The sequence below is a fragment of the Balaenoptera physalus genome (assembly GCF_965194825.1).
Source record: "Balaenoptera physalus genome assembly, chromosome: 2".
Lineage (NCBI taxonomy): Eukaryota > Metazoa > Chordata > Mammalia > Artiodactyla > Balaenopteridae > Balaenoptera > Balaenoptera physalus.
The window spans coordinates 2,078,333-2,096,933 of record NC_138883.1 but is presented as its reverse complement, the minus strand read 5'-3'; the positions used below and the strand labels follow the sequence as shown (position 1 = coordinate 2,096,933).

The 18,601-nt window shown below is 41.9% G+C and overlaps 1 protein-coding gene and 1 pseudogene across 5 annotated transcripts in view; both read right to left on the bottom strand.

Annotated features, from left to right (window-relative positions):
* PPP1R13B (protein phosphatase 1 regulatory subunit 13B) overlaps window positions 1-18,601 on the bottom strand; it is an 85,435-nt gene that overhangs the window by 39,151 nt on the left and 27,683 nt on the right. For all 4 annotated transcript variants that reach the window (XM_082450978.1, XM_082450979.1, XM_082450980.1 and 1 more), the window contains exons 2-3: window positions 12,452-12,599; window positions 7,341-7,460 (exon numbers count right to left, since the gene is read on the bottom strand). In XM_082450978.1, the coding sequence (XP_082307104.1) occupies window positions 7,341-7,460; window positions 12,452-12,599 (268 nt within the window). The remainder of the gene's footprint in view (window positions 1-7,340; window positions 7,461-12,451; window positions 12,600-18,601) is intronic.
* Window positions 9-7,325, bottom strand: LOC309655676 (melanoma-associated antigen 10 pseudogene; annotated as a pseudogene). Its single transcript has one exon. The product of its transcript is annotated as a melanoma-associated antigen 10 pseudogene (transcript).

Sequence of the window (18,601 nt, the reverse complement as noted above, 5' to 3'; positions counted from 1 at the left end):
CTAGAGAAATGAAGGCCAAACTTACTAAAAGACATACTAGAAAAACGATATTTTATCATTTCTTCACTTATTCAAATATTTATTGAACACAAGTATAAAATACCAGGCTGGACAACTCAAAAATTAGTACAGTTGAAAAAATGTCTTATAATCAACCTGTTTACATAAAGTTGTTTAAATGAAAATTTTTTCTAATATTCTATTTCAGAATTTTGAAATTGCTTTATATCAAAAAGTTTCTAACACTTAGAAAATGGTCAAGATGGTAAATTTTACGTTATGTGTGTGTGTGTGTGTGTGTGTATATATTTTTTTTAGAATTAACTTTTACTTTTATTTCTCTTTTTCTTGACCCCATCAATTTTATTCTAAAGTTCTTTCTCATTTCCAAGAGATTCATATTCCAATGCCATGTTATCTTGTTCAGGATCACAAAATAATATGGGAATCTTACAATTTGTTTTACAAAATAGCAGAACTCTTGTCATTGAACTGAATTAGCGCAAATACATGTGTGATCAATGTCATTCACAAACTTAGATACCGAAGCTTATTAAGCCTTCTTTTAAAAGGAACAATATTTGAAGAATTCCTAAAGAAAACAGAGATGAAATTCCATGTCCTCATACACAACACGAACCCAAAGATGCTGCACACCGGGTTCCCCCAGCTCGCCCGGACCCTCACTGCTTAGAAGGCTGACCGCTCCCTCTTCAAACTCACAGTGGAGGATCAGCCTCCCTTCCTGCCCCACGGGAGAAGCTGCTGGACGTGGGCCTGGAAGGAGCCTGGCTGCTGCTCTGGCTCAGGCCCCCTCTTCCTCATCGCTCACACCCTCTGCACACAGGGATGGGAAGGACCTGGGATCCAAGTTATTGACCCTGAGCAGATGCTCCAGGACCTGCCACTTGCTGGTCTCCACGTTGGTCCCGGGGACCCCACAGGAACTCGTAGTGGGCGGGGTCGCTGTGGGGCACCTGCCGGTACTCCAGGTAGCCCTCCTGCACCCACACTTTGGTGAGCAGCTCCCTGGGCTCCCCACAGATGCAGTGCTGCTTCCCTGCATACACCCGCATGACGCTCAGTGCTTCCCAGACCTCCTCCTCAGAGGCAGGATCCTTCCAGGAGGATCACAGCCAGAAGCATCACCAGGAGGCCAGCCTTGGGCACGCTCCGCCCATCGGTCAGCATGGCACCCCAGGTGAGGCCCAGGGTGGGGACCAGGACATAGGTGTGCTTGCGGGGGTCCACCTCCTTCACGTCCACGCCAAACACCAGCTGCATGCGCTCGCAGGCTTGGCTGAAGACCACGGGGAAGTGGTCCCGATGGTCTTTGAGGACCATATTCAGCATTTCCGCCTCGGTGGTCGGCTCCTTGGTGCGATACTTGAGGAGCAGGAACCCCACCAGGTCAGCCATCATCACATGAAGTGCCTCCTGGGACAAGGACTCGGCCTGGGTTGGGGGGGGCGCGGACTGGGGAGGAGGGAGACGAGGGGCATGCAGCCTCCTGCCCCTCAGCCCCGAACAGCCGCGCCTCCACCAGGCCCTGGGCCTGGACTGGGTCCTGAAGGTCTGCCTCAGGCTTGCGGAGCTCACTCATCTGGACCAGGGGTCTGCTGACTGGGGTCGGGCCACCAACAGGAGTGTGGGCAGGGGTGACAGACGGGGACCACGGGCAGGTCTTCTTCTGAGGGGTGCTCTCGGGCCTCACAGGGGCGCTCCTCCTGGGCGGCCTGTCCCCTGCCAACCTCACCTTGACTCCGGGCACTGCCTGGGCCTCCTCTGCTCTGTGACCTGAGGACACGGTCCTCAGACCTGGGCCTTCGCCTCCCGGTTCCTGGAGCCCCCTTGGGTCCTGGATGAAATGCTGGCTGGAACAGGCTACCTCCCGGTCAGCTCTGAGCCTCCGACCAGCTGCACCCCGTGCAGAGAGTGACTCTGCGCCCCAGACTGGAGGCTGGGTGGGAGCTGCAGCGTCCCTGACCGCAGGGAGGGTCCGAGAAGAAGCACACCTTCCAGTGGTGCCTCTTTGCCCACAGCTAGACTTCAGAGTTTCTTCTCCGTTATGTATATTTTACCACAATTAATTTTTATTAAAAATTAAAGCTTGGACTTCCCTGGTGGCGCAGTGGTTACAAATCCGGCTGCCAATGCAGGGGACACGGGTTAGAGCCCTGCTCCAGGAAGATCCCACATGCGGCGGAGCAACTAAGCCCATGCGCCACAGCTACTGAGCTTGCGCTCTAGAGCCCACGAGCCCCAACTACTGAGCCCACGTGCCACAACTACTGAAGCCCGTGCGCCTAGAGCCCGTGCTTCGCAACAAGAGAAGCCACTGCAATGAGAAGCCTATGCACTGCAACGAAGAGTGGCCCCCGCTCGCCGCAACTAGAGAAAGCCCGCGCACAGCAACGAAGACCCAACGCAGCCAAAAATAAATAAATAAATAAATAAATTTATTTAAAAAAAAATCTTACTCTTTTTATGTATAAAGCAAAGCTACTGGGTACATAAACAGACATACAGTACATCTGATAGGGGGAAGACAGGGGCAAGTAGGAATACAATATCCAGTAAAGGGCCCTTAGGGAGGTGATAATGAAAAATGCGATTAAACAAATGGGAATGACAGAGTATGCAACCGAACACAGTCGCATAATATACAATAGCCATTTCATCACAGCTATTATATTTCCTATTAGCAGAAATTACGCATACACACATCCTAGACTATAGCATCTATCAGTTTACAGAGTAAATTAAATTCTTAGTTATTAGAATTTTTAAGAAATAAGGTACTTGGGTTAATTTAATATTCTATCATTGCTGCCTCTTGCAAACAGCAAACCATCAAATTAGAATACTATAAAACACATAACATTGAAATTATATCAAGTGCCACTTAATCTTTGATGGTAAAGAAGAAACTTGATGATCCTGCATTCTGGAGACAGAAAATAATAATAAGAGCTGACATTTAGTGAGCACTTCGCCAGGACACCTCATTAACTGCCACCACAACCCAATGTACCCCGCACATAAGGAAACGGAGGCACAGGGATGTGAAGTCAGTTGCCCGAGGTCCAAACTGAGTAAGCAGCAGGGCCGGTGCTGAACCCAGGAGCCCTCACTCCAAACTCCATCACAGCAGCCCCCGGATTCTAGCTTACACTCTGCACATGACCTGCACCGAGTTACTTTACACATTAAGCTTCTGTTCCCCCAGGTATACAAGGTGATTGAAGGAAATGTCCTCCACACTCTCCTCTAGCTTCCATATAGAGAATTCCTACTCTTTTAAGTCAGGGTTGTCCTTTACTTCTTGTTATACCTTATAGTTCTATTGGCAATAAAAACTCAAATGTAACTCCTTTTAAACAATATATATCGGTGACAACTGGCTTGTCCTCAGCTCTGTGGGGAGCAGAGAGGAAACATGCGTCTTGGATCTTCACCTCTGGCTGATTAGAATATAAGCAGGAGGAGAAGTTCAGTGAACAGAAATAAAATGGAACACAGCACCCAACGAGAGCTGTTCTACCTGCCACCTTTCTTCTTGAGCTCTGAGAAAGAGGCAGAACATGCAGAAGCACAGGCAGAGGGAAAAGGGCGGAGGGTGGAGCATCACCGCTGGAGGAAGATGGAACTGTGAGTTAGGGCACGACAGCGAATGCATATGCAACAAAGAATATGGTGGAAGAGAGAAAGAAGAGACAGGTTGAGGATATGGGCAGGGTCCCATTACAAATGCCATCAAAGCTAAGCTGAGGAGTATTAAATACGGAAGCAGGGACTTTGCTGAAAGTTGTGAAAAGTGATGAGAGTCGTGTGATGAATTTGGTTCTTCCAATCCTGACCAACCCTCTGTACCAGCCTGGGTCGAGAAAGGTGTACTCCCTGGCACCACTCCCCTCGGAGCCTCCTTCATCCTGGTCCCCTGCCTTCAACGCAGCAGCTCTGTACTCTCCCCTCCAGGTCCGACTCCCTCTTCAAGGCCCTCGTCTCGAGCCCCATCCCCCTGGGACGCATTGTCTGCTTAACCTCACACAGCCCAGCACCCGGCTCTTCCACTGTCTCAGGAGTACTTGCCACGTGAGCACAACAAGACTGAGCAGCATCCGGTGTGACGATGAACGTCAACTGGAAGGTCAGTGCTGTCCCCTTCCTTGTGACTCCAGACAGTTCTCTCAAGTATCCCTAACGCTTCCAGACTTTATAGAGTGAGAACAATATAAGACCTTCCCCCCACTCCACCATCCTGGGACAGTAAGGGTTATGTACATATATTATAATGATTAAAGTAAAATATAAAACTTCTAATTTGAGTATAGGGTATAAATATTTGGAGCACTCAGGTAGAGAGTTAAAGTAAGTTCTTAGCACTAGAACAGCACTTTAACTGCCAGCTAGTCTAATCCTCCTCAGGAGTCCGTCCAGAGAGGCAGGGCCCTTTTCTAAGGTAGAAATGGATGAAGAGCTACGCCTGGAGCCTTGGTCTCCTGACTCCAGATGACCAACACCCAGTGGAATAAAAACCAGAAGTAATGATGCACTGTGAAAAACAGCATGATATTTACAGCTACAGGAAGATGATTTTAAAGCAGACGGTAGCTCATCCTAGTGGCAAAATATCCTTTAATTAAAAATACAGGGATTTCCTTGGTGGCCCAGGGGTAAAGAATCCGCCTTCTAATGCAGGGGACGCAGGTTTGATCCCTGGTCAAGGAACTAAGATCCCACATGCCATGGGGCAACTAAGCCCGCATGCCACAACTACTGAGCTTGTGCGCCTCAACAAGAGAGCCTGCATGCCACAAACTATAGAGCCCATGCGCCCTGGAGCCCGTGCACCACAACTAGAGACAGAAAAACCTGCATACCACTACAGAGAAGCCCGCGCGCTACAACGAGGAACCCGCGCGCTGCAACGAAGACCTGAAGCAGCCAAATAAATAAATAGGTATTATAAAAAAATACAACTAGGGACTTCCCTGGCGGTCCAGTGCTTAAGACTCTGTGCTTCCAATGCAGAAGACACGGGTTCAATCCCTGGTCGGGGAACTCAGATCCCACAAGCCATGTGGCTCGGCAAAAAATAAATAAAGAGGGATAACTTGTAATAAAAGAATCTTCTTTTTACAAAAGGATGTCCTTTCATTGTTTATTTTTTTTTAAATACCAGAAGTAATCCATAATCACTGTTAAATAACAAAGGTTTCTTTCTTAACTGCACAGTGTATATGCTTTCCAAAAAAAAAGATTCCCTTATTTTAAATTTTAATTCAAAAATAAGTAGTTTATGGGAAACTGGGATTGACATATACACACTGCTATATATAAAACAGATGACTAATCAGGATCTACTGTACAGCACAGGGAACTCTACTCAATACTCTGTAATGGCCTATTTGAGAAAAGAATCTAAAAAAGAGTGGATATATGTATATGTATAATAGATTCATTTTGCTGTATACCTGAAACTAACACAACATTGTAAATGTACTATACTCCAATAAAAATTTTTTTTTAAAAGTAGTATATTCCTATGGTTCAAAATTCAAAAGGAAACAGGCTTCACTGCACCGCAGTGGTTCAGAATCCGCCTACCAATGCAGGGGACATGGGTTCGAGCCCTGGTCCAGGAAGATCCCACATGCCGCGGAGCAACTAGGCCCATGCACCACGACTACTAAGCCTGCGCTCTACAGCCCACGAGCCACAACTACTGAGCCTGTGCACCACAACTACTGAAGCCCGTGTGCCTAGAGCCCGTGCTCTGCAACGAGAAGCCACCTCAGTGACAAGCCCGCGCACCGCAACGAAGACCCACGCAACCAAAAATAAAATAAATAAATTTTTTTAAAAAATTCAAAATGAACCAAAAGATATAAATGACCAATTTTCCCTCCCTCCTTCCCCTACCCAGCAGCCTTCCCCCCAGGTTAGCCATGTTACCAGTTTCTTACTTATCGTTCCAAAGATATTTCATACACACAAGCCAACACAGAATACGTCATTACTCTTTCATCTCTGTTACACAGGAGGCAGCACGTGTGTACACTATGCTTATTCAAGTGACAAGTGCAGGAAGTGGTTTCGGACAGGGCACAGAGCAGATGTACTCCGGTTTCTTCAGCCAACGCCCCTGGAGGCATTGAAGGCTGCTCCTACCAGCAGTGCCCATGAGCTACACTATGTAGATGTCATTTTGTATGTGTGCAGACACAGCTTTAGGATAAATTCTCAAAAGTGAGATTGCTGGGTGAAAGGTTTCATGCTTTTGTAAGCTTAATAGATACCACCAAACTGCCCTCTACAGAAGCTGCCAACAGTGTGGAAGGCTGCCTGTTTCTCAGCATTCTTGCCAACACTGTGTTATTAAATGTTCTAATCTTGGCCACGTGACACGTGAAATACAGTATCTCAGTGTTTTTCCTACATTTCTTTTATTAGGAGTAAGGCTGAACTTCTTTTCATATATTTCTGGGTCATGAATATTTCCTTTTCTGTGAACTTCAGGTTTGTATATTTTGCCCATTTTTTTTTTTTTTTACTATTTTTTTTATCATTTTATGTAAAGGAAATTAGCCCTTTGCAATATGAGCTATAAATGCTGTTTCCCAGTTTATATTGTCTTTTGACCTTGCTTTAATGTGGCTACTGACATGCAAAGAGGTTTTTTTTGTTTTAATAATTCGGTTTGTCTTTTCTATTATGGTTTAGAGTTAGTTACACTTAGGCCTTGTTCTTTTTTTTTTTTTTTTTTTTGGCCGCACCGCGCAGCTTGCAGGATCTCAGTTCCCCAACCAGGGACTGAACCCAGGCTGTGGCAGTGAAAGCCCGCAATCCTAACCACTAGGCCACCAGAGAACTCCCCACTTAGGTCTTGTTCTTGTTTTTCTCTCTCTCTCCATATACATATATGTGTATATATGCACATATATATACTATATAAATATATTTCCCAGAATTTTTATGATCCTTTCATGGTTTCATTTATTCTTAAAATCTAGAGATTTCATCCATATGATATTTATCAAAAGCAATCCCTTTCAACAGCAGGTCCCCTTACATGTTTCAGTGCATTACGTGACTGACTTAGGATCCTGAGGAGGAGGCTGAAAGTGTGAAATAATCATAGACTGCAATAACAGAAGTCAAAAAACCCCCGTGAGATACCAACTCTCCCTCTCACCACTTGTAAGTGAAGGGGGGAAAATCATGTGAATAATTTAATGTTTATTCCTGTTAATTCTTAAATTAATTTTAATTAATTTAATGTTTAAATTAACTTTTATGGCAAAAATTAGCAAATGGGGGAAAAAGCACTTATCTACCTTGTTCACTGCTCTCGGTTGGGGAATCTTCATGTCGAAGAAAGAATTTCACTTCTTCCCTTCGTGGCCCCCACTTCTGAAGATGTTCATACATCATATAATCAAAGGGTATGGGACGCTCTAGGAAAAAAACAAACAAACAAAAAAATCTTACTTTTCCCAGAAATAAACAAAATGACTCCTACCAAAAGTAAAAAATGAATAAAAATAATTTAAAATAAATGTACACATATATATTAGAATTCAAGGATATTACAAGCACTGAATTTTAACTTTAATGAAATGAAAGCAAGACCATGAACGGGAAATAATTTAGGTAACATATAAACACAACGAAGTAAACATAAAAGCAATTTTGCAACATTAAATGAGGAACAGTGAAAAAAATGTCCTTTAGTATATTTATCATGAAGCAGTATGCCTCCCACTCTTTCAAAGAAACACATTAACAAATTGGCTGAATCTTGTTATCCATTAAAATGTTACAGGTGGCAATCAGATGTATAAAGGCTTGACAACGACATGCTGACAATACAGCTAGCCCACACAAACACTTGTATGCGAATGTTCACAGCAGCAATATTCACAGTAGCCAAAAAGTGGAAACAACCCAAATGTCCATTAACTGATGAAAGGATAAATAAACTGTTGTATATTATACAATGGATATTTGCAGCCAAAAAAAGAAATTAAGTATTGATACATGTTACAACATGGATGAATCCTGAAAACATGCTAAGAGAAAAAAGCTAGATAAAAAATCACACACTAAAAATAAATAGTTTTTTTAAAAAGTCACATATTATATGATACAATTTATATGAGATGCCTAAAATAGTCAAATACATAGAGCCAGAAAGTAATACAGTGGTTGCCAGGGGCTGGGGGAGGAAGGAATGGGGAGGTACAGAGTTTGGAGATAGTTGCATAACACTGAGAATGTCCTAAAAACCACGAAGTTGTACACTAAAATGGGGATTTTTATGCTATGTGAATTTTATCTCAATTAAAAGGAAAAAAAAGGAAACCTTGAAACGTTCCCACTGCCGCTTGTGCTTGAAAGCGAGAAAGGATATCGGCAAGTTCCAAGGCTCACAGAAAAGCGCCTGACGTGGGAGAGGAGCAGGACAAGATTGAACAGTATTTTGGCTCCTTTCAACACAAGAGTGTGGCTGGGTGAGAGACTCCTCCTGCTCAGCCTGAGAACCTGACACTGAGTCAAGAGAAAGAGCTGTGCAAGCTGCAGCCTCATCATACATTCAAGGTGTGATTTATTGTTCAGTCCTAGATAAGTGCCAGACTTCCGTAAGGAAGAAAACCCCACCATTCATAGAAATGCAGCGCACATTGTGCTGCTGCCGTTTCATCTTCCTACATGTGCAGGCAAGCTTTGTCTATTCAACCAACATCAAGGGCAAGGACATAAATCATCTCATCTCAGTTGAAAATGAAATCTGTGTGTGCTTAGTTCAACTCTGAACTGAGTATTTGTACAGCGAAAAGCAAGCACAAATTGAACACTAACGAAGTAATATCATTCCATATTTTTAGTTTTGAAAGTAACACTTTTTATGGATATAGGCCTATAAAAAAGATTTTTAAGAACTTGTATATTGTAGTTTTATAGCTGTGAGGCCCATGTTTAAGCCTAATCATGTCCCTTGGTTTTACATAAAATTGTGTCTTAGGCCATATTTTTATTCATATTGCTTTGGCTTACAAATTTTTTTCACATTAATTAAAATCAATTTACAATCTTCACTTATATCTACCAAGTCTGAACATAATTTTATAAAGTTAAAACTCCAATTTTGTCTTAAAGCCAGTTATTGAAAAAAATTTGTTTCCCTTTATAAATAAAAAAATTTTAAAGACTAACTTCAAGAAAAGCAAGCTAAGCTTCATTACCTTTTTTAAATAAGAAGGGTTAACTAAAATGTTATTTCTGTTTTAAAGTGAAAACAAAACTACCCCACACATATCATGTAGAATTAATAGCATACTATACCTCATTAGCATCTTACGTAATGGAGAAATCTATAAGACTTTCAGCCATTCTTGGATAAGGCAAAAAGAAAATCAAGTAGGAAATTTCACAAAAAGAAAAACTGAAGGTCCTACCTACACTCCTGATTTGCATTAGAGCTGACATCCTCTGTGAGGAAGGGAACCACAAAAAGATCAGGATAATACGCTGGCCAAGTTAACAGATTGTTATGGGTTGGGTTGTGTCCCTTCACACACAAATTCATATGCTGAAGTCTTAACCCCTAGTACCTCAGAATGTGACCTTATTTGAAGACAGGATCTTTAAAGAGGTAATAAGTTAAAATGAGGTCATTAGGGTGGGCCCTAATCCAAATGACTGGTGTCCCTTTAAGAAGAGATTAGGACACACACACACAGACAGAAGGCCATGTAAGGACACAGGGAGAAGACTGCTGTCTACAAGCCAAGGAGAGAGGCCTCAGGAGAAACCAACCTTGCTGACACCTTGATCTCAGTCAGACCTCTAGCCTCCAGAATTGTGAAAAGATAAATTTCTCTTATTTAAGCCACCCAGTTTGTGTTACTTTGTTATGGCGGCCTGAGCAAACTAATACACAGATCCACAGAGAAATACTCTCTTCTCAAAAGCACTGACAATTATATTGGAGTATCATGTTTCTGAATACTGATGACATGAGTATACCATGTGTTATGGATGCAGTAATTTTTATGCAAAGTGTTCTCCAAAATCTGAAAATTACCTTAAGGGTTCCTCTGGGGTAAAAAAGACTGAGAAAGGCTGTGCTTTTTCCCCTTCCTTTGAATCTCATCCACCCCCATCTCTTCAAGATCTCGCTTTGCTGCTCCAATTTACTCAATGATTTAAGTGTTTACTCAGGGCCTATTATGAGAAACAGGCTGGGCACTGGGGGTATGATGGTGAACAAACAAGTTCCTGCCTTCAGGAATTTTATTCCAATAAGAGAGAGAGAGATGAAAGCTACTATATTATGTTTTGATAAATACAATGACAGTACTGGAGCAAAGGGAAGGGACCCTTAACGCACTCTGAGATTCAAGGAAGGGACGAGAGGCAAAGGTGCGTGGGTGCTAGGGACTGCCCTAGACAGTGGGAGCAGTGGCTGTGGCCCTCTGTGCTCCGAGGAGGCAGGCCTCACTCCTGATGAGCCTAGACCACAGGTTATGATTTCAGATGGCCCTGGAGCCAAGGACTGCACCAACTGAGTGACTCAAGCGGCCAGGGACCACTGGGGCTCTCCCAGACTAATATAAGAGGCAGATAAGGAATAAGAAGTGATAGCAAGCCACAAAAAGCAAGAGTGCTAAGAGGCTAGAGAAGAGCAAACAATGATGGAATGACCAGGCTCTAACATTAGTCCTCTAAAAACTGCAATTACTTAACACCCCTCTTCCTGTAGCTGGTATCAGACTGATAACTGAGGACCTGGCCTCTTACTTCTACTTTAGTAAATAGTCCACCATTTATCAAAGTCAAGTTTCTCTCAATGTGTCCTTAAAGTTTTTACTCTGAATTTGAAGGATAACATTAAAAGCACAAGACTTTGGAAGAAAATATTTACAAATCATATACCTAATAAGGGACTTGTATCTACAATATATAAAGAACTCTTACTGGGGGTGTAATGTACAGCATGGTGACCAAAGTTAATAATACATACTGCAGGGACTTCCCTGGTGGCGCAGTGGTTAAGAATCTGCCTGCCAATGCAGGGGGACATGGGTTCGATTCCTGGTCCGGGAAGATCCTACATGCTGCGGAGCAACAACTACTGAGCCTGTGCTCTAGAACCTGTGAGCCACAACTACTGAGCCTGCATGCCACAACTACTGAAGCCCGCGCGCCTACAGCCCATGTTCTGCAATGAGAAGCCACCGCAATGAGAAGCCCGCGCACTACAATGAAGAGTAGCCCCCACTCGCTGCAACTAGAGAAAGCCTGTGCACAGCAACGAAGACCCAATGCCGCCAAAAATAAATTAATTAAAAAAAAAAACATACTGCATATGTGAAGTTGCTAAGAGAGTAGACCTTAAAAGTGCTCATCACAAGAAAAAATATGCTGTAACTGTGCACAGTAACGGATGCTAACTAGACTTACTGTGGTGATCGTTTCACAACATATACAAATACCAAATAATCATGTAGTACATTTCAAACTAATAAGATGTTGTATGTCAATTATACCTCAATTAAAAAATTATTTTTAAGAAGTGTAAGAATTCACTGATTATCCCTAAGTGTCCTTTAAACACATCCATCTGGACGCCCACCTCATACACAGCATGTTCCAACTGACCACTCTCTTGCTTCCTGACTCAGATCCATCCATGCACACAGCTACCTCCTTCCACACGCTGCCGGAGCAGGTGGCCTTGCCAGTCTAGTTCCCACCCTCCTGGGCCCCCTCCTCTCAGTGCTGTCTGAGGAGCACGCCTTGTCCATGCTCTTCTCTTGTCCTTCCCTCACATTGCTCCCCTCGCCCGGTGTATCCTATCCTAGTTCAATTCCACCCCTCCGTGAGAGTCCACATTATTTTGCAGAATTTTCTGTATTCGGTAATTATATTACCTACACTGATCATCTCTGCCCAGCTAGCTGACAAATCCTTAAATATAAGAGCCAGTATTAACTCTTCTCAACTTAATAAACAAATATTTATGAAGCACTTACTATTTAAAAGGCTTTGTACACAGGGGAACACGATAATGTTTTTGTCTTCGTGAAGTTATCATAGGGAAAAGAAAAGCAGATGAATAACATGACATGCAACAAACAAAACACTGTTAAGGTCTCAGTGGACAGAGAACTCTCATTTGGTCAGTAGTGATGTCAGAAAGCCTTCACAGGAGAACCGGATCCGCTTTCCCAGCTTCTTCCACACGGCTACGGTGAGGGTCAAATCACAAAACACACTTTTTTGCAAAAAGCATTTGTAACATCCTATCCTCATGCGATAGAATAGTTTTTACTTTACTCAATTCCTTATTACCTCAGATAACAAAGAACCAGGAACAACATTCTGTATTCAATAAACACTGGATTTCATGTACTTAGTCATCTTTATAGAGCCTAATACATACCATTTCCCCTCCACACTTCAGCTAAATGGCAACTGCCTTCTCCAGGTTCCTTGCAAAATTCTACAACATCCCGACATGTTGTTTCTGGTGTTATAGGAACTTCTGTTAAAATCTGTTCATTGTTGCTCAAGAACACGGTTAATATCATCTGTAAGAGAAATATTAAATTAAAGCTACAACTTAAGAGTCATCAATCAATAAAGAGATTAATCTGTAAATTAAAAGTGATCCCCCCACCTCCCCACTCCGCCACTGCCACTCTGCCCTGCCAGAATGCTTACAGGACAGGTTAAGCTGATCCTAAAGTTCATGTAGAAAAATTAAAATGTAAGACAAGTCAGGAAAATGACAAAAAAGGAGTATTAGAAGGAAACTAGCACTACTAGATATTATAAAGCCTCAAAACAGTATGGCACCAGCACATAAATAGATCAATGGGACAAATTATAAAGTCCAGAAACAGAAAATGGTAAATGATGAAGCAGGTATCTCAAAACTGAGGAGGGAAAAGACTATATAATGAATGATGCCTGAGCAATTAAAATACCCAACTGGAAAAAAATGGATTCATATTGCACATCATACACAAGCATAAGTTCCTAATAGATCAAATATTTAAATATAAATCACAAAATTGTAAAGATTCTAGACTAAAACTGGGTAAATTTCTTTTTATAATCTTGGAGTACAGAGCCCTTTCTACCTATGACTCAAAAACCAGACACCACAGAAAAAGATATATTCAAGTAATAAAACACAGGGATCTTTTACAAAGCAAAAAAGACAAACCGGGGAAAAATATTTGCAACTCATATTACATATAAAAAGCCAATCTCCTCAATATATAAAGGGCTCCTAAAAACTGGTACCAGAAAGACCAAAAATCCAATTTATTTTTAAAAATTGACTGAAGAAATAATATATCACAGTAAAAGAAATGAAAATGGTCCTTAAATGAAGATACATTATAATGTATTCAAAAAATTAAAAAATAAAAATTGTCCAGCATTATTTTAAAAAAATCTTTTAAAAACCCTACCACTTTGATCTAAGAACTCAAGAGATTGTATCATAAGGGATTTTTAAAAAACATTACCCCTAAAGTAAAATTTAAACCCAAGATTTTCTTTGATCAGACAGTATTATAAAGTATTTGTTTAATCTTTGATCAAAGTCAAAAACAAAATTTGCATTTGTCCCAAAATTCTCCTCTCAAAATCTTGGCTGTCAACTAAGTATTTTAGTTCATTGTTAAAATATTTTTTTTCTTAGAAGTGCCCTAAATTCCTAAATTTTGAGATTAAACATCTCTATACTGACAGCCAGATTTTATTACCAAAACTAGTAATAGTTATGAACTGTTCTCTTGCCACCAATCTCCCCTTACTCCAACCTACCCCTTCACTGTCGTCAGTTAATTTCCTAAATCAGTTGAAGTCATTCCCTTGCTTAAAATATTCAGGAACCCTGCACTGCCTAATAGCAATCCTTCCCAAAACATTTCTTCGGGTTTATAAACAGGAAACTGGTTTCTTTACTGAGCACTCAAGAGTCTAACATTGTAATGTTCATGTGAATCTCTAACTTTTCTCCCCCAGAGACCCTTATGGGGCTTGGATTTCCACAGAATGCCCTCCGAGAAAGCCTAGACCACAGGATAAACTGCAAACTCCTATCACGGGTAAAAGATTCCCCACAACCTTCCTAGCCTTCCAGTCCTAGTGCCTTCCCACCATGAACCTTGCTCCCTCAAGTCCAAGTTCTCCAGGCCGCTGTCCCTCTGCCCCAGTGCCCTTCCTGTTTGCCTGTAAACTCCTACTCACCCTTCAAAACTCAGCTCATATGCGTCCACCTTTGCAAAACCTCCCTTCACCACCTCCTCTCACCAGGGAGGCTACATGTTCCTTCCTTTGTGATCCAGTAGCTCTTCACACACATCTTTATTACATCACACTAGGCTCTACGCGCCTCCAAGCAATTCACTTTTGAATCTTTTGTTCCCATTGCCTGATCAGTATCTGATGTATGGGAGGCACTGTGAAATCTGGTCGACTCCACGAATGACAGACAAAATATAAAACCTTCACCATACCACAGAACTGAGGAAACACTACTCATGATCTAAGTAAGATACATCCAGTCTGTTCAACAAACAAGCACTTTTCCTTCAGTTCTTCTAGGATATTATAAACACATTTCTCTTTTATAAGAAATAAAACAGTTATTTCTGCTCACTAACCCACAGAGGAAATTTAACTTTAAAAGTTGGGGGTCTTTTAAATACTAACATAAATGGCCTAGAATCTATAGAATTTGGAATAAAATAGGTAATTCCTGGATCCAGTGCAAACAAGTCCAGAACTGAAGGGCCTTAATGCTATACCAGTTTCATCAGAACAAGTGTAATTTTTTTTTTAAATAAATTTATTTATTTATTTATTTATTTTTGGCTGCATTGGGTCTTTGTTGCTGCACGCAGACTTTCTCTAGTTGCAGCGAGCAGGGGTTACTCTGTTGCAGTGTGCGGGCTTCTCATTGCGGTGGCTTCTCTTGTTGCGGAGCATGGGCTCTAGGCACGCGGGCTTCAGTAGTTGTGGCTTGTGGGCTCTAGAGCACAGGCTCAGTAGCTGTGGCCCACGGGCTTAGTTGCTCCGTGGCATGTGGGATCTTCCCGGACCAGGGCTCGAACCCGTGTCCCCTGCATTGGCAGGCGGATTCTCAACCACTGCACCACCAGAGAAGCCCTTGGAATATATTTTTATTCTTGTTTACTCATATTTATTTTATACTTCTAATGGTAAATACTTTCCCATGTGATTTCACAGCCTATGCTTTAAATTTATTTATTTATTTATTTATTTGTTTGTTTGTTTGGCTGCGCCAGGTCTTAGTTACAGCACGCGGGATCTGCATTGTGGCATGTGGGATCTAGGTCCTTGACCGGGGATCAAATCCGGGCCCCCTGCATTGGGAGCGCAGAGTCTTAGCCACTGGACCACCAGGGAAGTCCCCTCATAGCCTATGCTTTTTAAGATCTAATAATATGTTTTCCCAAACCACAGTTTATAAATCAAAATTTCAAATCAGTGAGAATATTTTTTAAAATGATCTTCTCTTTAAGTGCTGTAACTACATTTCACTAATAACCAGGAGTGGGTCCTGTTTTCCGCAGCTCTTCAGCCTTTTCATTCCTCATCCTGTACCCCTTGTGTCTACTACAGGATCCATGATTTGTTCTCCACACTGTGAGCTACTGAAGGTGTACACAACCATCTGCTTCTGGAAGCCGGGCCTCTGGCCAGAGCCAGTCTCGCATGCTCATCGCCCACCATGGGCACACAGTGGCACCCGTAAAGGCATGGCTTGTGCTTCTCTGCTCGGAAAGCAGAATTCTTTAGGAACCTGCTGTCAGAATGAACCATGGCGTGACACTCTTCGGGGACACTTTTGAATTACCAAGACTTTTCAGCTCGTGAATAAGTTCAACATGATGGGGGAAGGGGAGGAGGGGCAGAATGGCAGAGTTGTGAGTCTGAACATTTATTTTTGAAAGCTAAGAACTCCCAGATAAATTAGCCAAAAGTCACTACACATTACTTCAGTTTTTAATTCTATTTTATAGTCTTTAGTAAACCCTATCTTTTCTAATCTTAGCAAAATCCATTTCCCCTAATCTCTACTACTCAATCAAAGCTAATTTCATTATAATCATGACAGATTTAACAGCTCTCGAGATAAATTAAGCTGGCATTGACCTGGATGGTACATACTTCCCTAGAGCAACCCCTAAAATTGGAGCTGAGAAGGCATGGGACTGCTACCATTATTCTAGCAAGTATTTCTTAGATTAAAAGAAACTGAAGAATCTCCAACACAAATATCATAAGTATTAATCCTAGATGCACTTTTTTTTAATATCTTTGCAATCACAATATATCTTACAACTGATGGCATGTCACAATCTAATGGGTAGTGTTATTTTTTCTTTCTTAATAGTATGTATAGAGATGAAACCCAACAGGGTTAAGGATTAAGAAGGCAAAGAAAACAAAGAAAAAAAGAAGTTAATGTTTATTCTTCCTAAAAGATTAATATGTTGAAAATAAAATATTTGGTTAACTACAGTTAGAAAAACACACAAAGATTTATACTATGTGCTGTAACCAGCATAGCACGTGATGATAAGATGCCTTATATGCCTTTCTTCAAACTGTTCCCTCTGCCCAGACAAGTCACGCTATCAGACCCTGCCCGCCTGTCCGTCCTTCTCCATCATCTGCAAACGTCCACCTCCTCTTGGAAGTATTTCCTGACGCCATTGTCTACCCATCCTGACCCAGTGTGAGTCAGGGCCTCCTCTTTTGCTCTCCTATAACAGACTGTGGCTATTTCTGGCATAACATTCTTACACTAAATTATCAATGGTTTTCATGATTACATCCTCTACTGGAACAGTGTTTGTGACTCACAGGAGTGAGTTGTGACCCATCACCTGCTCTTGAAATCATCTAAGTGTGTCTCAAGCTGCACATATTTTTATTTTTTTAGAAGTTGTTAAAAAAAAACCCAGAATGGCCATAAGGCCACTGAGGGCAGGACCTGTGTTCTCTAACTCAGTGCCTGAGTAAAATATAAGTGTGCTCAGTAAATAAAAGATGGAGGCAGCCTAGCAGGCAGCTAACTGCATAACCATATCAGATTAAGAGGTCAACTTCTCCTCACTCTCAAGAACATTTGAGCTACATAAAGAAAATCACTGGGAATCTACCACTAATGTAAGTCATTTACATAGTAGAGCCTTTAAAACATTTGCTCACCTAACCAACCTATCTAAAACAGCACTCCTCTATCTCACTCTGCTTTTTTTCTTCTTCGTTTTCATCACCACCTGATCTGTGCTGTATATTTATTTGTTTATCCTCTGTCTCCTCCCACTAGAACATAAGCTCCCTGAGAGCAGGGATTTTAGTTAGTTCACTGCTCTATCACTAGTGCCTGGAGTAAAGCCTGGCACATAGTAGGCACTCAATAAACTCCCCCAAGTATATAAAAAATTTCTTTTTAAAATAGGTTGAGTCACAAAGGGTAGGTGTCTGCCTTCTTATCTTCAAGGTCTCCATAGGAAAAAAAAAAAAACCAATATATTCCCCCCCTAAATCACTGAGTTACTCCACATCAGAGAGAAGAAGGATAAAAATCTTTTAAAAATGTTAGTGTTTGGGACTTCCCTGGTGGCGCAGTGGTTAAGAATCCGCCTGCCAATGCAGGGGACACGGGTTTGAGCCCTGTGTCCGAGCAAGATCCCACATGCTGCGGGGCAACTAAGCCCATGCGCCACAACTACTGAGCCTGCTCTCTAGAGCCTGCGAGCCACAGCTACTGAGCCCGCGTGTCACAACTACTGAAGCCCACGCGCCTAGAGACTGTGCTCCACAACAAGAGAAGCCACCGCGATGAGAAGCCTGTGCACCGCAACGAAGAGTAGCCCCCGCTCGCCCCAACTAGAGAAAGCCTGCATGCAGCAATGAGACCCAAGGCAGCCAAAAAATAAATTAAAAAAATTTTTTTAAATGTTAGTGTAAAAGTCAGAAGCCTGTACACATGCATATGATATTTGGCAGATTTTACTCAAAACTAGACATCACAGAAATCCCTTGTTAAAGTTTTCCCTCTTTCCACAAGGTGGCACTGCAGGGTATTGGGGGTGGGCGGGAGTCCCACCCCCACTCCTGCAAATTTTGGGGAAATGAATTAACTCCAAAGAAAATGAACGAATAGTTTGGTAAGATCATATTACATTCAATTTCTGTAATTGGAATTTGTATTATTTTGGCAAAGAACTAGAACTAGCCTTTCAAGATCAATGAAGAATTTTTTTCTAAATAAGCAAGAAGTAAATATTTAACACTCTTGAGAGGACAGACACATTTAAATATTTAAGTAGCATCTACTCATAAGAGACTAATACAGTTAAATGACCATTAAATTAGATCCTCAATAACCATATCAATTAGTTCAAGTCACTGTTTTTGCCTTTTTTATTTTATTTATTTATTTTATTTATTTATTTTTGGCTGTGTTGGGTCATCATTGCTGCACGCGGGCTTTCTCTAGCTGTGGTGAGCAGGGGCTACTCTTCGTTGTGGTGCG